Source organism: Netta rufina, assembly GCF_964035555.1.
Source record: "Netta rufina genome assembly, chromosome: 2".
In the NCBI taxonomy this organism is placed as follows: Eukaryota; Metazoa; Chordata; class Aves; order Anseriformes; family Anatidae; genus Netta; species Netta rufina.
The window spans coordinates 72,454,812-72,474,514 of NC_140124.1; the positions used below are offsets into that span (position 1 = coordinate 72,454,812).

Sequence of the window (19,703 nt, forward strand, 5' to 3'; positions counted from 1 at the left end):
TTCAGCAGTACAGATTTTAAAAAAATCTACTTGGAAGACCTTTATCATGGAAATAATATTTGAAAGGAAAAAAAAAAATGTGAAGAGCAGTGGACAGAAAGAATTTTAGAAGAATGATGAATATTGATGTTATGTCATGAAAAAGCATTTTAAAAACAATGCCAAATCTAACTTATTAAACACATACTTTGCATTATTACACACTTATATTGCACTTGCTCGTATTTTTCTGACTTACTGTGATGTCAGTTGAACAAGGAGACGGCATATAAAAATAAGATAAACACATCTACATGCCAATTAAGAAATGAATGCTTTATGTAATTTAAAGCATAACTTTGTTAAATAAGATTATTACTAAATATATTTTTGTAGCATACCACTCTTCGGTAGTTTGGAAAAAGAATATTTTTCCCATCATTTTTTTGCCTCATTTTATCTTATGTGATAGTTTAGAGGTGATATTTTAATATTATAAATATATATAACTAATAAGTCACCATGGCAGTGATTACATAAAATAATTTGCTGATACACCTTAATGCACGATATTACTTTTACTACTTCAGTATACCTTGCAACTGTTGGTTTGCCAGAGTATTCTGAAACTCTTGCAGAACATACTGCACTACACAAATTTGAGATGCAACTGCTGACACACATTGTCTACACCAGTGAGAATCCCTTGGAGATGGTATTACATCTGATCCAATTTAATCTATTTAACAAAACAGAGGCTTAGGCAAAAATAAAAAATAAAAATAAAATAAAAAAGTCTGAGTTTCTTATGCTTGTCTTAAAGTTGTCTTCTTTTTCCAAACTACAAAGTAAGCTAGATATTTAGCATCCACTATAAAGGCATCCACTTGCAAAAAGGCTTCCTCTGTACAGAACAGAACAATACTGCATTGAAACAAACATAAAAGATCAGTGAAATAAACATACCGTATGCTCTTTCAGTGATCCAGTTACTTTTACAGAATATTATGGCTCAAGTGAACAACCCATTTCACTGCCATATTAACTTTTTGTCAGAACTGATTAAAAATGGATTAAAGACAAGACTTGAGAAATGTATTTAAGGGAAAGGACGTGCATTATGTTACCAGTCCTTGCTATTTCATATTGAACGCAAGAACCTGCAGAAAATCTCATCATAAAGAGATATCCTTCAAGAAGAAACGACTTTGATAAGTCCCTCATTTTATTTTCATCTTCCATTCAAGTGAAGCCTAACTCATATCATGGCTATATATATATATGGAACTGCTGCATGTTCTGCCCAAATACTTTTAGATGCAATCTATTGATCTAAAATGTATTTCTTGAAAGAAGAGTTTATGAGAGAGCAAAACGTAATTTAATCTACCCTCTTCCCTTAGGACTGTTCTCCTGATGGCTAGATCTTCTTCTGGGACTGCAGCAGTTTACTGAGTTCCAGGAAGGCTTCAACTCGTAGAGCTTCCTTAATATTACAGATGGAATTGACTTCTTCCTTGTAAATATCATAAGCTTTATCTCACAATACTATGTAACCAAAATACCAATAGTCTTATGGACCAGTTAAGGAAAAAGGAAGAGGAAAAGCATTTTCAGAATATTTTAATACATAATCATAACAACAAATATTATTCATAATATCATCCTTTAATCCTGAAATGTGTACTAAGAGAAAAACAAGATAAAACTGTATAGGAAGAAACAAAAGGCTTCCTTGAGGACATAAATTGAATGTTTCTGAGGTAAAATTAATGATGTACTCCTCTTGTAATCCTGTACGACTTTCAATGGCAGAATCTCTACCTATTGTTTAAATTTCCACATAAGTTATGTACTGGCTGGGAATTTGAACCCCTTTGTTTGCCTGAGGGATGTTCACACGTTACAAAATGTGAAGGAAAATAGACCTTTGTTGACAGCGATACTTGCAAAAACATCATAGAAACTTAAGTGGCTGGCGGCTCCCTGAGGCCAGGCATGAGGAGCGTGGGATGTCCCTGGGTGGGCCAGGCAGGGCCCGCAGGCAGCACACCAGGAGCACGGGACTGGGGGCCCCAGCCGGCCGAGGCCAGGCTTTGCTGTGAGCCTGTGGGTGGGCCCAGCTAGACAGAAGCCATGTCTGGGCAGGGCAGGGCTGTGGGGAGCTGGAGCCCAGCCCTGATGCAGCCTCAGTGGGGCAGGGGCTGGTGGCCCTAGGTCTGCTAGGGGGTGTTAGTGCACTCCAGACCATGACAAACAGAATGGCAAGTTTATATGGAAATTTGGAAAGAGCAAATGAAGATAAAAGCTTTGATTTGGTAACATAATTGTGCCTTTGTCATGTAAAAAGTCCAGTTCCAGATACAGCGATGGACAAATGGTGATCAATCTTACCCTTAGGGGAAAAAACAAACAAACAAACACAAAAACAAACCTTCTATTATCATTTAGTGATTAAGTGAAAGAAAATATCCGTAAGTAAAGATATATAAAAAGAAAACAGTACTGAAGAGTATCCTGTTCTGGAAGCAAAGATACAGAGTCTCAGGAAATGTAGTTACAGCCTATCCTAACTTTAAATTTACAAATATGATGGCAAATTATAGTGACAATTACAAAACATGAGGAAAAATTGCTGGTTATTATGTTCAGAGTCTACCTGTACTCTTAAGCTTACTGGGCTGCTTCTGTTGCTGCTGATGGGCTTGGCAAAGATGGCAAGGGATGGAGCATGGCAGGGGCTGGAAATGTACTCTGGGACAAGATGAGAAAATATGGGCACCACATAAGGGAAACCAGGAAATCCTATTGTCAGGCTTTATGTTCCCCCTTAATATAGACACCAACTTTGTGAACGATGCCAACTAAATACTGACAGGACAAATACTAACATACAGCTGATAAAGTCAAATTTCCTAGACAGATCACACTTTTGTTGATGGTCTGTGGAGGTGGTTTCTCTTTCTCCTCCTACTCAGATAAGAACTGAATTATAGATGTCTCTCAAAAGTCACATTTGTTATTATCATATTTTTTTATCATATTTTAAACTGGGGCAAAATTGCTCCAATCTTCCGATTATTTTTTTTTTTTAAGTAGAGGGACGATTGATATGGAGCTGATAAAGCTTCCGTTCACCTTTTGGAGGAAGTATATCTACTGCAGTTCAATTATATTTGCTGGAAAATATTTATTGAAAAGCATTGTCTTTATACATAAGCTTTGGAAAAGCATCATCTCTACACTAGATTTGCTGTTCTGTATAGTCTATTGCAAGACAAGATGTTATCAGCTACTTTTATTCAGATTGTAACTGAAAATCCATGCATTGCTCTGAAATACAAAGATTGATGGGAAAACAGATACATACTTACTGATCTATGACTATGCATAAATTATATTCTGAGAGTAGCTGTGGTTTTAAGTCACTCCCATTTTTAAAGAGTAGAATGGAGGACCCAAGGAACTACAGACGGGTGACCCTCACCTCTGTGCCTGGCAAGATCATGGAACAGATCCTCCTAGAAGCAATGTCAAGGAATATGCAAGACAATGAGGTGATCCAAGACAGCCAGAACAGCTTTACCAAGGACAAATCCTGCCTCATCAACCTGGTGGCATTCTATGACAGAGTGACTACATCAGTTGACAAAGGAAGACTGACCGATGTCATCAACCCAGACTTCTGCAAGGTCTTTGATACAGTCCCAGGTGACATCCTGGTCCCCAAACTGGAGAGAGATGGATTTGATGGATGGACCATTCAGTGGATAAGGAGTTGAAGGTCACACCCAGAGAGTGGTGATCATTGGCTCTATGTCCAAGTGGAGGGTAGTGACGAGTGGTATACCGCAGGGGTCTGTCCTAGGATTGGTATTGTTTAATATCTTTATCAATGACATAGACAGTGGGATGGGACCACCAAGCTGCGTGGTGCAGTCGATACAACAGAAGGGATGCCATCCAAAGGGATCTGGACATGCTTGAGAATTGGGCCCAAATGAACCTAAGGTTCAACAAGTCCAAGTCCAAGGTGCTGCACCTGAGCCAGGACAATCCCAGACACGAGTCTGGGAGAAGAACGTACTGGGAGAAGAACTTACTGGGAGTAGCCCTGCAGAAAAGGACTTCAGGGTTCTGGTGGACAAAAAGCTCGACATGAACCAGCACTATGCTCTTGCAGCCCAGAAAGCCAACTGCGTCCTGGGCTGCATAAAAAGAGGAGTAGCCACCAGGTCAAGGGAGGTGACTGTCCCCTTCTGCTCAGTCCTTGTTAGAACGTGTCCAGAGGAGGGCCAAGAAGATGATCAAGGGGCTGGAGCACCTCTACTGCGAAGACAGGCTGAGAGAACTGGGAATGTTCAGCCTACAGAAGAGAAGGCTCCAGTGTGACCTCTTTGCAGCCTTTCAGTACCAAGAGGACTTACAAAAAAGATGGAGAATAACTATTTGCTTAACCAGATTATATCAGGACAAGGGGGAATGGTCTTAAACTAAAAGAGGATAGATTTAGATAAGAGATTAGGAGGAAATTCTTCACTCTGAAGGTGGTGAAGCAATTGAACAGAGAGGTTGTGGATGCCCCGTCCCTGCAGGTGTTCAAGACCAGGCTTGATGGGGCCTTTTCCAGCCTGATATAGTGAGTGGCATCCCTGCCCATGGCAGAGGGGTTGGATTTAGATGATCTTTGAGGTCCCTTCCAACCTAAGCCATTTTATGATTCTATGATTTTATGACTTGTGTGCATTTTAAAAATCAGCATTTATATGCAACTTCTAAAGGAACAGTATCCTCCATCATTTTCACAAGTGTAGCACCATTGGTCTTTCATTGCCTCCAGGTTGAATAAAATGTAATTTCTCAAAATAAAAAACATAAAAATGTGAACTTATTCATGAACTTATAAAAGCAATAGCATTATTAACACAATATAATATTTAAAAAAAAAAAAAAAAAAAGAGAGAGAGAGAGAGAGAGAGAGAGAGGAGAGAAGTTCAGCCATTTAATAAATATGTAACCACTTTGTCTCCAACCACAGATATTTTAGCATTACCAAACCAGCAGCTTCTGGAATAGTACTTCAATATTGCTCCCTCCCGTTTTCATTGCCACTGCAGAATCTCATTGCCACCCTTTAACTTAATTTCTGAAATTATCATCCCCAATAATACCAATACCCACAATAACTTGTGGAAGGGAAAATTGAATTGGGAAAGGGAGTGTGGATCATGAGCAGAGAATAAGGCATCTCAATGCTTTGTTCTAAATCTTCATTTCAGTCCTACAGCCAAAAAAAATAAGGGGGAGAAGAAGGAGGGGGAAGAAGACTCAATGTCCCAGTAATTCTTTCTTTAGAATTAGAGATACCACTAGGATGCCACTGTCTAGAAGAAGGACACCTAATAACACAATTAAAGGCAGTAAAGTCATTGCTTAGTTCCACAGCATTACAGTGATCTGTAATGTATTGCTAGCACGTGGACTGGTCCTTGGGCACAGTCTTTAAAGATAGTGTAGTGCATTAATCTTCTGAGTCAGTCTCCTGACTCTCATCCCAGTTGAGCTAAAAATTACACTAATGTATGTGGTTTTAGGGTGAAATCTTACTCATTCTTGTTCCCTCAAGTTGAACACAGTCTATCACACATGCAATTTCCACACTTTGTTTGGATGGGATATTAGCTTTCCTTGTCTAAAAACAAAGGAGTAATGGTGCATATTATCTCTTCTGAAAAGTTTGAAGACATGGAGAGAAATACCTGTTCATACAATTAATCATTTTCAGGAAAAAAAAAAAAGGAAAAAAAAAAAAAAGACATGTAATAGATACTTACAATGAAACTCTTTTCTCACACCAATATCATTATCTTTTGTAATAGATACAGCATAGTAGTTTAGACCTTCAGGGAAAGAAAGAAAGAAAGAAACAAACAAACAAACAAAAAAAACAGCAGGCTATTCTCCTCAGTATATCTAAAAAGATGTGAAAGTCTAGAAATATGGAAAAGCAAGCTTAATAAACATAAACATCAGGGAACCTTTTACAACGGCCCATAGAATATACATGTAAAAGCAAAACCTGGTAATGGAGAGCAGATAGCAATTTTTTGCATCTATAAGAAAGACTGTGAAGGATAAAGCAACAGACTCTAGACTATATGATTGTGTATATCTCACTGGTTTCACATCAGGACTTTAAACCTGGTTGAACAAACACAGCACTTCATCAGGCATTATATTTTGTTGAAAGTATAAAGATATATCTGTGTATTTACAAATAAAAGTCTATAATTTTATTTTTTTTTTTTTAAAGAGTGTCTACCAACAAAAGGAACACAGTTGCCACACTGACAATTAGAAGTTACAGAGTTGTGGAAGCATGTGTTGATTCCTCATTTTTTAACTTTTCTTTTTGTTTGCGGGGGGTGGAGGGGAGGGAGGGAAGTATAACTGGTGGTTGAGAACAAATGCACATACTAGTTGTTTGGAACAGTGAATGACAAAAGTCACAAGCACAGAAACAACAGCAGAACAACCAAGGATGAGTTTCTTCCTGATTTCTGAAATAAATCTCCAATACACAGTGAGACTCCTAGGAGAGGGAAAACAAGGTTACAACATCCGGTAATCTTTTCGCCCTTGCTTTTAGGGCTCTTTTCCTTCCATTTTAACTATATGATTGATGTTGGAAGAGATAGTGGTGGTAGATAGTGGTAACCCATAAAGAAAGTGCAGAGGCAGAACATTGGTACTGCTGTTATGAGCTGAAGAGTGGTCAATCTCCCTCTGCTCCTCAAACCCTTGCTCCAGCAGGCAGACCATAAAATCTCCTTGGGGCAGATCTCTTGTTAGTACTTAAAATCCAAATCCAAACGACATTACAATATTTATATTACTCCCTGCTGTTAGCTGCCAGTTGACACCCTCAAGTAAGTGTTCATGACAATATTTTTAGATGAAGCATTTATTTCTGTCCCTTTGGGAATTAAGAAGTGTATTGCACAGTACCTGACAGAATTAGAAGAAAGAAGTAAGACTCCTATTTTGATCCTGAATTCCTGTGATTTTCTTGACAACAAATGGTACGCTTTGGTAAGGATATATACTAGAGATATCATTTCAGAAATTCCTTGGAGGAAAATAAACACATGAACACTTGAGCATGAAATGCAGTTCTTACAACTTCAAGATAAAAAGTATGGTATACATGCACAAAAATAAATTCATTTTAAAGTTAATTACACACATTTAGCAAGATACAGAGCTAATAAAAGGAACTCAAATTTCAGCGTGATTCTCCACCGTGACCTCATCTTGATACTAAGCAGGAACCAATCGCATTTAATTAAGTTGGAGTCTTTACTAGCAGCTATAAAAAAAATGGCTTGCAATGCAAGTTCAAGTGAGATTTTGAATTTTCTCTATAGCTAATCTACTTGCCTAACAAACAGAATGTGTACGAGCAAAATTTTATGATTAATGCAATTGCCCTTACTATTTTTTTTATAAATTTAGTTACTGAGCAACAACATTTTAAGAGCCTATGTGTAAAAACTGTGATAGAAGAGGTTAAGTTTACTTTCAGACCACTGTAGGAACTTGGGCATTAACTGCTATCTTAGGAGTTTTGGGAGTTAGGGAAACATCACGAAATACTCCTTTACATCATAGGCATTCAGTTTATGTATGATACTAATGGCCATAAGGCCATTAAAATAATATTGGAGATTCTCAGCATGAAGCAAAGAGATTGCTCAACACAGGACTCTCCAGTTTCAGTTAGCACTCTAATATGTACCAACTTGCATATCAGCATGGCATCATTAACCCCAATAAACATGTTTATTTTAAACAGATGTCACCAAGACAGATATTTCAACTAAAAGGAGTACAATTTATTATTCTTTCCTTTTTATGTCAGAAATAGGGATGCTTCTTCAAGTAAGCTGCACAATTTGATTTCTGAAACAATTTTACTACCTAATAGTTTCCTCTGTACAGCAGAGACATTGAGTCATGAAGTGCCTTAAGATTACTCTAGTTAGCACAGTAGATTCTTAAAAGGAATACCACAACAGACTATTCTACTAAAGCATACAAAGAGCACTCTTTCTTATTGTACTGCAAAGTCTAAGGAATTCCTCCAATATAAAATATTATCTTTAAATGAAGAAATGAGGCAGATGTTAATCCACTAAATCCAGAGTTATTACCTCTGTATTCATTTTAGCATATTTCATCAATTAACAATGTTGTGTTCTAAGTATTTGTATTTATCAGTATCATACCTATGAATAACTTTATAGATTATCAACAGTTTTTTTCTTGTTTCCCAAAACAAATGTGTGTACACTTGCATGCTTTAAATTAACACTGTACAGATTATAATGCCACCAGATATTCCAGTCCCACATGAACTCTGCCAAGAAGGTTAAAAATGAATAAGAAGAACAGTTACAGTAGAAAATGAAAGTCAAGATTTTCAAGGTTTGCTCATTTTGTGCTCATGAGGAATATCTCTGTATTTGGAGGCATCTGTCCACCCACTGACTATATTACCTGTCATGTGCTCTCCACCAAGTACCATACTAGAGAAGTAGTGAATGGGTCATTTCTTATAGGCCTGTTTGAAGCCATTATTCATATTATTGTGAAGACAGAAAGCAGAGGGAGGTTGACACTCTTCTCACACTTCATAATTAGCCATAATTATTCAATTCAAGGCTAAACATGTTTCTCTCCCACCACACCAATGCCTACAAACAAAATGAATAAAACTACAAGCCCTAGAGCCGATCACCTGAAAACCTAATGATTCTTAGGAGTTGCCAAAACTGATAGCCTGATGGAGGTAAGGCTTCTGCTACTCCTTGATTTTAATCTATGATTAAGAAGCAGCAGTGGGGCAGTGTGTCCTCCCAACAGGCACACACACACACGCTAAACATACACACAGCAGGTGGCACACAGACAGAAATACTTAACACCAAAACACAACTGGGATGGACAACCTCATCCTGTTTCCTTCCCTGCCTGCTCAGGATGAAGACCTATTTAAGCGGAACACAAACGTGCTCAACCGGTACCCACACATATCCAGCCTCAGACACCCCATTAACCTAGTAAGTGGTACCTCGATCCCCAGGCAAAGAGGCCTCTCAGTCAACATGGAGACCTTACAGTCACTCTGGTAGCAGGTCTGGACCTCTTGGCTCCTCCAACAACCAACTCTTGAACCCTCTGGTTTCTCCGGCATCTGGCCCAGACTTTGGGCCATGTGAATATCCAGAACCCAAGCTACTTATCCTACTTGCTGATCAGTCTAGCTTGATGCTCAGCAGTGACAGCACGCTGACATACACACCTATGTAATATGCACATGCTCTGCACTCTCCACTTGCTGGCACCGCAGACACATGGGCCCCTCTGACCCATCTGTCCAGCTCCTGTTGCTGGCATTTAAACCTCCACACACACATGCACAGAGACAGAAAGTCTCTTCACCCAGGAAAATGGTTAGAAAGACAGCATAATAACATACAGGACAGACTGCACTGATCAAGCACAGGATACAAACAGACAACAGTACTGAGCAGGAGCCTGTTTACACACGACCGGCCCCCTTTGTCCCCTTACGCCATTATTTTCCCTTGCTTTTTCCTCCCTCATCTGTCTCAGCCCCTCCATTTCTCTTCCAGTGGTCCTTCCTCTAAACATTCCAGAATAAGTCTAGTGCAATACCATGATGCTCTTCCCTGCATCCTATAACATGTCCCACACCCTGTAGGTAGTAAGTCCCTCAGCCTCTCCTGTTGCTGACTCCTCATGATGGGTTTCACCCCTGGACTATAGGGCTAAGGCTCAGCCCAGTACTGATTACCCAGATGGGGAATTACCTGGGGGTTGCTCCCTGTGTGCTGCATCTCTGCGCTCCTTTGTGTGAGCTAAAACAAGCCTTTTATCAGATAAGCCAACAATGATGTTCTTTTGCCAACAACACAGCTCTAAAGTTATTAATCTTGAGGTGGCCAAGTATTATATTTTAGATGCATGAATTCTCAAATATCCACCCTATTTAAGCCATTTTAAACCAAGCTAATAAAAATCTATAATTCTAAAGTCTCTGAATAGTAAGTTGTTCAGAACCAATCTGAAGAAGCACTAAATTAGAGGCAGAAAACTTAAGATTAGCATTTACACTACAGCCATGAACAGCTTAATGTCTGTATCTGATAGCTCCAAGAAGCTTTACCAACAGCTACAAGAGATCCTTAGACTTCTCAAAAGTTACATTCAATCACAAATGTTGAAACCTTTCCCCTTCTCACTTTTTCCTTGCTACGGCCCTTCTACTTCTTTCTTGTAAGGGAAGCTTGTGAATGCCGCTGTAAATTCAAAAAATTTTTGGAGAAAAAATAATTAAGATGAAATTGAACAATTCAAACTGTTGAAAAATAGGTCACAGAAATGCTTGCAGATTCAGAAGTGATGCATTTTGAAAATTAGTGTTTTAAACCCAGAAATTCAACACAAAATTTCATAGAATCATAGAATATCCTGAGTTGGAAGGGACCCTTAAGGATCATCAAGTCCAACTCTTGACACCGCACAGGTCTACCCAAAAGTTCAGACCATGTGACTAAGTTCACAGTCCAATCTCTTCTTAAATTCAGACAGGCTCGGTGCAGTGACCACTTCCCTGGGGAGCCTGTTCCAGTGTGCAACCACCCTCTCTGTGAAGAACCCCCTCCTGATGTCAAGCCTAAATTTCCCCTGCCTCAGCTTAACCCCGTTCCCGTGGGTCCTGTCACTGGTGTTAATGGAGAAAAGGTCTCCTGCCTCTCAACACCCCCTTACGAGGAAGTTGTAGACTGTGATGAGGTCTCCCCTCAGCCTCCTCTTCTCCAGGCTGAACAGGCCCAGTGCCCTCAGCTGTTCTTCGTACGTCTTCCCCTCCAGGCCTTTCACCATCTTCGTAGCCCTCCTCTGGACACTCTCCAACAGTTTCATGTCCTTTTTATACTGTGGTGCCCAGAACTGCACACAGTACTCGAGGTGAGGCCGCACCAGCGCAGAGTAGAGCGGGACAATCACCTCCCTTGACCTACTAGCGATGCTGTGCTTGATGCACCCCAGGACACGGTTGGCCCTCCTGGCTTCCAGGGCACACCGCTGGCTCATATTCAACTTGCTGTCTACCACGACCCCCAGATCCCTCTCTTCTAGGCTGCTCTCCAGTGTCTCATCGCCCAGTCTGTATGTGCAGCCTTTCACATTTCATAGTGAAACACTCTATTATTTAAGATTTTCCAATAATTTCCAATATTCTACTTCCCATTTCTTCACACCAAATTAAATTAAGTGCTATTCTGGAATTATGAAAAGACAACTTAAAACAAAAAGCTTACTCCATTTTTATTTCACTGTTTCACTGTCTACTTACCTCATTCCTTCCCCATATAAGCATACTAATAAAGAATCAACAATATTTTCGTATTCTGTACACATATTTAAAACAATTTAAGTTCATAGATGTTATTAAATCCCTGTCAAGGCCTAAGGCTTTGGGAGTGAAAATATACTTCCATCTGCTTTCTTTATAACAGACACAAATAGATGCAGATATAACAATATTACTTTCTTTTGTGATATAGACCTGGTACTGAAAACACCCATCATGGTTCTTCACTGACTAAATAACAGCTCCAGACTACAAGTTCCACACTATACCAAATAAAAAAATAGGCCATTGCCTCAGAGTGACAAAACATAAATTAGAAATGTAGCCCAGGGTTGTATTTCTAAATAAAACAAAGGCAGAGAGTGCTTGAGCACTGTACCACTGATTTACTCTCCCTCTTAATTGTCAACATGTACTCCAGAATGCTGTTAACCTGTGTCAGCTAGCAGTCTCCCAGACTGTATCCACACATAGCCAGGTAAGGTGTGTGTCAGTGGTCACTCCCAGTAAACGGCATGATCAGGACTACAACAGGTTTGCCTCCAAGCAGTTTATACAGTCCTTCAACACTACTTTGTCAGGCTTTGCACTCTTAGGCCTTCCTAATGTGTTCAAAAATTCATAGAATAATTTAGGTTGAGAAAGACATCTAGGGGTCATCTAGTCCAGCCTCCTATTCAAAGGAGGTGTAGTCTCAAAGCCAGCTCAGGTGGTAAAAATGCATTTCTCTTCTACTGAAGCAAGTGCATGCCTCCAAAATCCACACAGATTAACAAACACAAGCAATGACACTTAACTGTAAAAAACATTACAGTGAAAACTATTATACTACACTGAATTCGGCACAATTTAAAAATAATTTTCTTCCATACGGTCAGTGTAGGAACCACAATAGATACATGAGTATAAAGAATGTGATTCTTTCAACTCAGCATTAAAGGTTTTATATAGAAAGAGAAAACAGTTTAAAAGTTCAAATGAAGAAAAAAAAAACTTGTTAAGTTTTATTTCCTCAATATTAGGACTATAAATATATATTAAAAAAAATAAATCCATCATATTAATAAATAAGATAACAGTCTTCATAAAATCCAAAAATATTAACTACCAGTCCAAAGGAGGTTTCTTCTCTCTTTAAAGAAACCAATTTTGATTCCTTCTACATAAGTTACACTTCTTGGAAGACAGAAGAGGGTGATGCATAGAGTTTAAGCATAAATATTTTAGCTCATTCTACTTCTTGAATCAGAGAATATGATTTCAGCAAAATGAAAAAACAAAAGTTTTATAAATATGAGAATTATATTAATTTATTATGTTGAAGCACACATTCAATAATCCTCCTAAGCCTATCCCTCAGGCAAAACAAAGCATTTAAAATTGTTATGTATTAGGCACACTTGAGTCACTTCCTAAACAGAGGTTTGAAAATATGAAAAAGTGCTATTCCACTTTGGCTGAATGGCTCACATCATGGCATGATGCAGAATTAATCTAGTACACCGTTGGCTCCTTTTAGTTCTCAGTAAAACCGCAACTCTGAAATTTCATAATGTGAAAGCCAAAAGAAGGACATAACAGGAATTAAAAAAAAAAAAAATCCACTCACCTGCCTATTTTGTATATTGGATTCCACCTACCAGACTCAATTAACTGCAACATATTAACCAAATAATACTGATAGGAATATAAAATACCCACCTGTTTTAGGGTCAACAGAAAAATATGGCTGTCCCTGAAGAATACTGTATACTACTCTGGCACTGTTTCCATATGTAGGGTCATCTGCATCTGTGGCTGTCACCTGTAGAACAGATGTACCTGTATATACAGGAAAATAGAAGTTAATTGATAATATATACAATTTTATGGCAGATTCTATTTAGGTGATTCAATTTTTATAGAATATTCTTAGATGTATTTCTGAAATTTCTGTAGTCCTCATGTTCTAAAACTGAGAGATCAATGATCTCTGTATTATTATCCTATCATATTTTTAAGGATCCTATCATATTTTTAAGGATCCATACTCATCTAAAAAAAATAATCTTTCTCTCTCTATATGTAAAACTAACTTACTTACATATATGTAAACATATATAGTAACTATACAGCATACATATTTGTGCATACAGACCCCAAATATGGATATTACTTAGACTTCTGAACAACTCATATTTATAGATTTCAGGATTATCATTCACACTACAAATTACTGTTGAAGTTCATATTTAAAATAATTTCCAAAAATGCCCCAAATTAATAAAAGATGCAAAAGTTAACAAAAAATCAGAAGGTATCAAAGATCTAAAGAAAAAAAAAAAAAAAAGATAAGGAGTTCAAAAAACAGGTACTTGTATGCTGCTAACAAATACTATTAAAAAAATAAAATCACAATTTCTAACAGACCACTAAGTGGGATAACCTATCAATTTATCAGTTATACATTGTAGAACATATAATGCAGAAGTATTGCAGAGATAGAATGAATATAAGTGATTTTAAATTTGCTACACTTTTCAAGACATTTGATGATGAATCTTTATGGCCCAACATTCTTTACTCAGAGAGTGGTGAGGCACTGGAACAGGTTGCCCAGAGAAGCTCTGGATGCCCCATCCCTGGAAGTGTTCAAGACCAGGTTGGATGGGGCTTTGAGCAATCTGATCTAGTGGGATGTGTCCCATGATGGGGGCAGAGTGGGTGGTGGTGGTGGAATGAAATGGTTTTTGAAGTTCCTTTGAACCCAAACCACTCTATGATTCTGTTATTCTAACATTGCACATAAGAAACCAGAAAATGAAAGATTGGAAAGTTAATAAAGGTTCAGTATACATCCCCTGTGATTATTCTTCTACAGATACTGCTTTCAACTGACTCCTTTGGCCCGATGTTAAAAGAGAAATAAATAACAGCACAGGTTCCTCCCCTGTTATTCTGAAAGTGGCTTCTCAGCTAAATTAGCCACTGAGGGGTGTTCAATTTTGCATTTCAGTTCTGAGTAGAAGTATGCTTTGGACTTGAATTTTTTGATCTTCGCCACTCGTTGTACTTTGATTTGCCTCATGGAACAGTTTTGGAGCATCACAACTAGATTCCTTTGGATGAAATTAAACCAGATGTGATCTAGCAGACCATCTGATTTACTCTGACTGCAGAGGCATTTGGTTTCAGAGACCAGACCAGAGCTAGTCTTCCTAACACTAGTATCCCAAAAGACTTCCCAGAAGACTTTCCAAATGCTTACAGTAGAGATATTGGATCCAAGTTAAACAGTTCCAGCTGTTTAACTTCATAGGTCAGTTTCCATTGCACAGAACTATCTGTTTATATAATGTAATATAATTTTTATGTTAATTCCCAGGGCACACTGGGAAAAGAAATACTTAAAATCATAAGGTCTCACTTTGAGTATAGCAAAGCAACCACATAAATCTTTGCAGATACAGATTTTTCACTCTTTCAGAAAGTATTCATTCATTTGTGCCATTCTAACTTGGACACTTGAGATTTGCTATCTCAACTTAGCACAGGAGTTCTTGCAAGCAACAACAGGTCACTTCAAATAACAGAAAATCAGTTCTTTTCACCCAATTTTACAGCTTATTTAAATACTGTTAGGATGTATTTCTGCAGCTCAGTTGTTGTATTAAGTGGTGAATTTCTGTCCACATTAATTTGTTGCTTTAGTATTATTTATGGCTTGTTACTTTATGTTGGAATCTTGTAAAGTCTTTAAAAATTAACACATTACTGATTTATTTTATTCTTTTTAATCAAAAACACCAAAAATACCTATCCGATAGGTACAGGTATAGTCACCTATCAGTCTTTGTTACTAGAGCACCTGACAACTTTTATACCTTTTTGTAGAGACATTTTCCTGCTTCCAGAAACAACAGTCACTGCAGCTGCCTACTCTTCCTACAGGTTGTGTTCCCATTTGTTCTTTTTCCCAGAATTCTAGAAATTCAAGGTAGGCTTAGCAATGTTAGAACAGGTTCTATTTCACAGAAAGAAAATACATGAAATAGTAAGATTTCACAGAACTATCATTCTTCAGAGACATTATTCTCTCCTCTCCTTATTAAAAAAAAAAAATAAATAAAAATATTGAATCTGAGTACTTGCTCATTGGTGTAGGACAAAGAAACAGGGCTAAAGAAAGGAGCTATCTCATATAAGCAACTGACAGGTCATTTTAACACAAATGGAATGCCATTATATCTTAAAATCCTCCACAGTGCGTTTTTAATACATTTTGTACGTCTTTCCTAGGAAACACCTTCTAATAGTAATTTGGTACTGAATAGTGAAAAGTGTTCCCTTTTCTTCTGAAAGAACACATTAGATGCACAAGTTTTAACTCACCCCCACCACTAACACCACCTCTCAAGCCCTCACATTCAGTGCAATGGAGCAAATCAGGCATTTAACATTTTCACTGTATTCTGCAAGCAGTTCACTGTATTATTACAGAATCATAGAATCATAGAATGGTTTGGGTTGGAAGGGACCTCAAAGATCATCTAAATCTAACCCCTCTGCCATAGGCAGAGATGCCACCCACTAGATCAGGTTGGCCAAGGCCCCATCCAGCCTAGCCTTGAACACCTCCAGAGATGAAGAGTCCACAACTTCTCTGGACAACATGTTTCTGTTCTTCACTACCCTTACAGTTAAGAATTTCCTTCTAATGTCTACTTTAAAACTATCCTCTTTTAGTTTAAGACCATTTCCCCTTCTCCTGGCTAGCCGAGTAAAGAGTCCTTCTCCATCTTTTTTGTAAGTCCCCTTTAGGTACTGAAAGGCCACAATGAGGTTTTCCCAGAGCCTTCTCTTCTCCAGGCTGAACAACCCCAACTCTCTCTGCCTTTCTTCACAGGTGAGGTGCTCCAGCCCCCTGATCATTTTTGTAGCCCTCCTCTGGACCCATTCTAATAGGTCCACATCCTTCTTGTGCTGGGGGCCCCAAACCTTTACAAAGCACTCCATTATGCAAATATGCTCAGCATCTTGTAGGATATACCCATACTGGCCTTTTGCCTAACTGTTGTCTGATTTGCTAAGCACAGAGAAAACCTAGCTTGTGGAAACTGGGGGTTAGAATGCCTTGCTAAAAAAAAAAAAAAAAAAAAAAAAAAAAAAAGTATTAAGTGTACCTTTTCTTTTCAAAGGAAAACTCCTTCAAAGTTAGCATCACTCTGTTCATCAAAATGACATAAAAATCGTGACTCCAAATGTAGTCACGATTAGTAGCCCTAGTCAGATACAGTACGGATTTTTGCTGTTGAGCTCTATGTAATGAAGATTTTAGATAGAAAAGTATACAGTGCAGCTACTATGCTATTTTTAATGTTAAACATTCAGAAGAAAATAATGTAATACAAAAAAAAAAAAAAAAAAAAAAGCATCTAATTTCCCTGGAGACCTCAGAATAGATCCGAACATTGGACCCAGAGGCATACCTTCCACACTTTCTTCACTAACCTACTGTGAAAGTGCCTGTCAAGGAAAACTCAAAATTTTGCTATGAAAGCATTTTGACACTCCACTTAGGCAATATAAAAGACTTTTTTTCCCCAAAGTGGAGACTCTGCTTATTCAGAGTACCACTACCATTCCACATGATTTCCCTCTACAGTTTAGAGATTACATATTGGGAATTCTGTTTTCTTAGCTAATGCTTTATGCTGTAAAATATGTCTGTATGCTCTGAAAACCATTCCGTAAGTTTTGCCATTTGTCTGTTATCAAGAATAGGGATCATTCCATCTGGGAAATCAAACTGTAGTTTTATTTCAAAATCTCTTCTTTTGTTTTTATTTTTTTAATATGTTTACAATAAAAATGTTTAAAGTTATATATCAAAGAAAAGCTGAAGGGAAATACTTCAATCTGTCTCTCGGAAGACAAATTTTTAATGTTTAATGAGGCAGTTCAATAAAACATGTCTGTTGAGAATGCAAATCTGTATGCATGACTTTCTGCAGTTTGCTCTACTGTTAAAATCTCAAATGGATCAATATTGAAAAAGTAAAAGAAGTGAAAATAAGGTGAAGTTTAATGAACACAGGGATTCCTGCCTAACTAAACTAATTCCTAAACTAGTCTTAAAGCAGAAACAAGTAAACATAACACGTTTTAGCTTCATTCTACATTAGAAAATAGAGATTTCACCAGAAAATGAACACTTGGAGTCCAGTGTCACGACCTCACTGTACAAAATATTTTGTCAGCTATCTTTCTTAGAATAAAATATCAAAAAACACAGAAAGATAAATATGCACTTCTCATACAAATGATATTTATGAACACCATGAATAATGTCTTCCAAATCATCTGAAATTATGGCTACTTTACGTTACTTGGAATTATGGAAAGAAGTTCAGAAAAGTCCAGTGGTTCTATTAGTCTTCTAAGCAGGTTGCATTGGAAATACACTTCTAATGCATGACCAACACTACAAAAGTTAATATGCAATATTTCATCCATTTTTAAGGTATATAGAAATGAGCAGATATGAAAGGCTTTTACAGGTTGAAATCTTTCTATTTCCTTTTACATTTAGGTAATCATGACTCTTTCATAAACCTTAACAGAGCACAGTCATAGCTCTCAATTAGATTTTTACACGGCAGAAGAAATCATTACAGATATAAACATTGGATCTTCAGCCAGCCTTTAAGAAAGAGGTTCAATTAAGATAGCATTTTTTCAGCTCTTTCAGCATAGGACATAGAGCTTAATTATGATCATTCTGTGCAACTGTGAACCCTGTGATCTAATATTCGGAAACAGTTTAACAAAACTTGACTGTACTTTCTTGTCAGTGACTTCAAAATGAAAAACCTTAAAGGCGCTACAGTTATTAGAATTAGACCAAGAAAATAATAGAGAAATGTACAACTTGTGGGAAAAATACCAGCTAAATTCTTGAGGACAGATGTGAACCTGATGCTGAAACTAAGCAGTATAACAGAGATAAAAAATACCACTTGCCACTTGGGAAAAATGCTGTTACACAGAATGTAACACTGAACGTAACTTTTTTCTTTAAAAGACCTTTTAAAAATTGGAAGGATTTTTTTTAAAAGCAGTGACTATTCCCAAGGAATTCATAAAATAACAAGAAGTTGGGTTATGTATAGACTCACATAGGTAAGTAAGTCTATACATACAGTCTATACATACAGTGTATACTCACACAGGTAAATGTTAAAACCCATGCTAATTACAGAACAACTGAAAATGGCATAGGAATCTACGTTTTTACATAAATAATTATTTCACAGAAATAATATATCCTATTGAAGCCCAAATAGAATTAGTCTTTCTGAGACTGCAGGTAAAAACATGCTTTCAGTATGCAACAAACACCAAAAATCAGTAAATAGAAAAGAATGATTACAAATTTGAAATTAAAATATAATGTATGCCTACAGCAGAATGCCTGTACAGCAGGATATGAAAGCTTGGTCTTATTCATACCACAAGAAAGCTTTCTGGAATGGATAGCTTAATGATTTACCTCAGGTATAACCAGTAAAATATTTCATTTATAAAACACATATTACTATACATTAATACTCTACCTTGTCATTAAAACTTCATTGGTTTATCTTAATCCACTCTGATTTATCACCCAAAATGCCATCCCTGACTAACTATTACAATTTTTCTTTGGAAAAGGGTAATACCAATACTCAGACTACTACAGAAATATGACTATAAGAATGAAATTCTTATTCAGTAGTAGTCTTATTCAGACTACTACAGAAATATGACTGTATAAGAATGCTACCTTTTGAGAAGACAGAGAGAAAGAGAACTTCTATAAATAGAATGAACAAGTAGAAAAAAAAAATATTTGCTGTTCTTGACTTTGAGGATAGCGTTGATCTCCTTTCCACTGTCCTCCTATCCAGGAAATAGGAAGGAAATAATTAATGAAAATGGTTTTCTTAATAGACAAGGACGAAGGAAACTTAAGAAAGGGGAAGACTATGTTATGCTGTTATTGGAGACAGTTGATAAAGGAAATGAATTCTACATCATGACGCTCTGTGGTGTGACAAGACACAAATGCGATAAGAGCTAATTTAGGTACTACTGAAATGAACTGCAACTCTAAAAGCAAAGTTTTGTGCCTCAGCAAATTATCAAACACAACAGAAGAGTCTTCCTACACATCCTCGGTATTCTTACTAGCAGCTCTATCCCACTTCCTGTGAAGGTAATAGTGCGGAAATAACTCTGGTGT

General features: G+C 37.4%; 1 protein-coding gene across 2 annotated transcripts in view; it reads right to left on the bottom strand.

The window, feature by feature from the left end:
• The window catches only part of CDH18 (cadherin 18), a gene marked incomplete at both ends in the record, with an annotated part of 199,368 nt that overhangs the window by 135,280 nt on the left and 44,385 nt on the right, over positions 1 to 19,703 (bottom strand). For both annotated transcript variants that reach the window (XM_084281808.1, XM_084281807.1), the window contains one exon: positions 13,142 to 13,261. In XM_084281808.1, the coding sequence (XP_084137934.1) occupies positions 13,142 to 13,261 (120 nt within the window). The remainder of the gene's footprint in view (positions 1 to 13,141; positions 13,262 to 19,703) is intronic.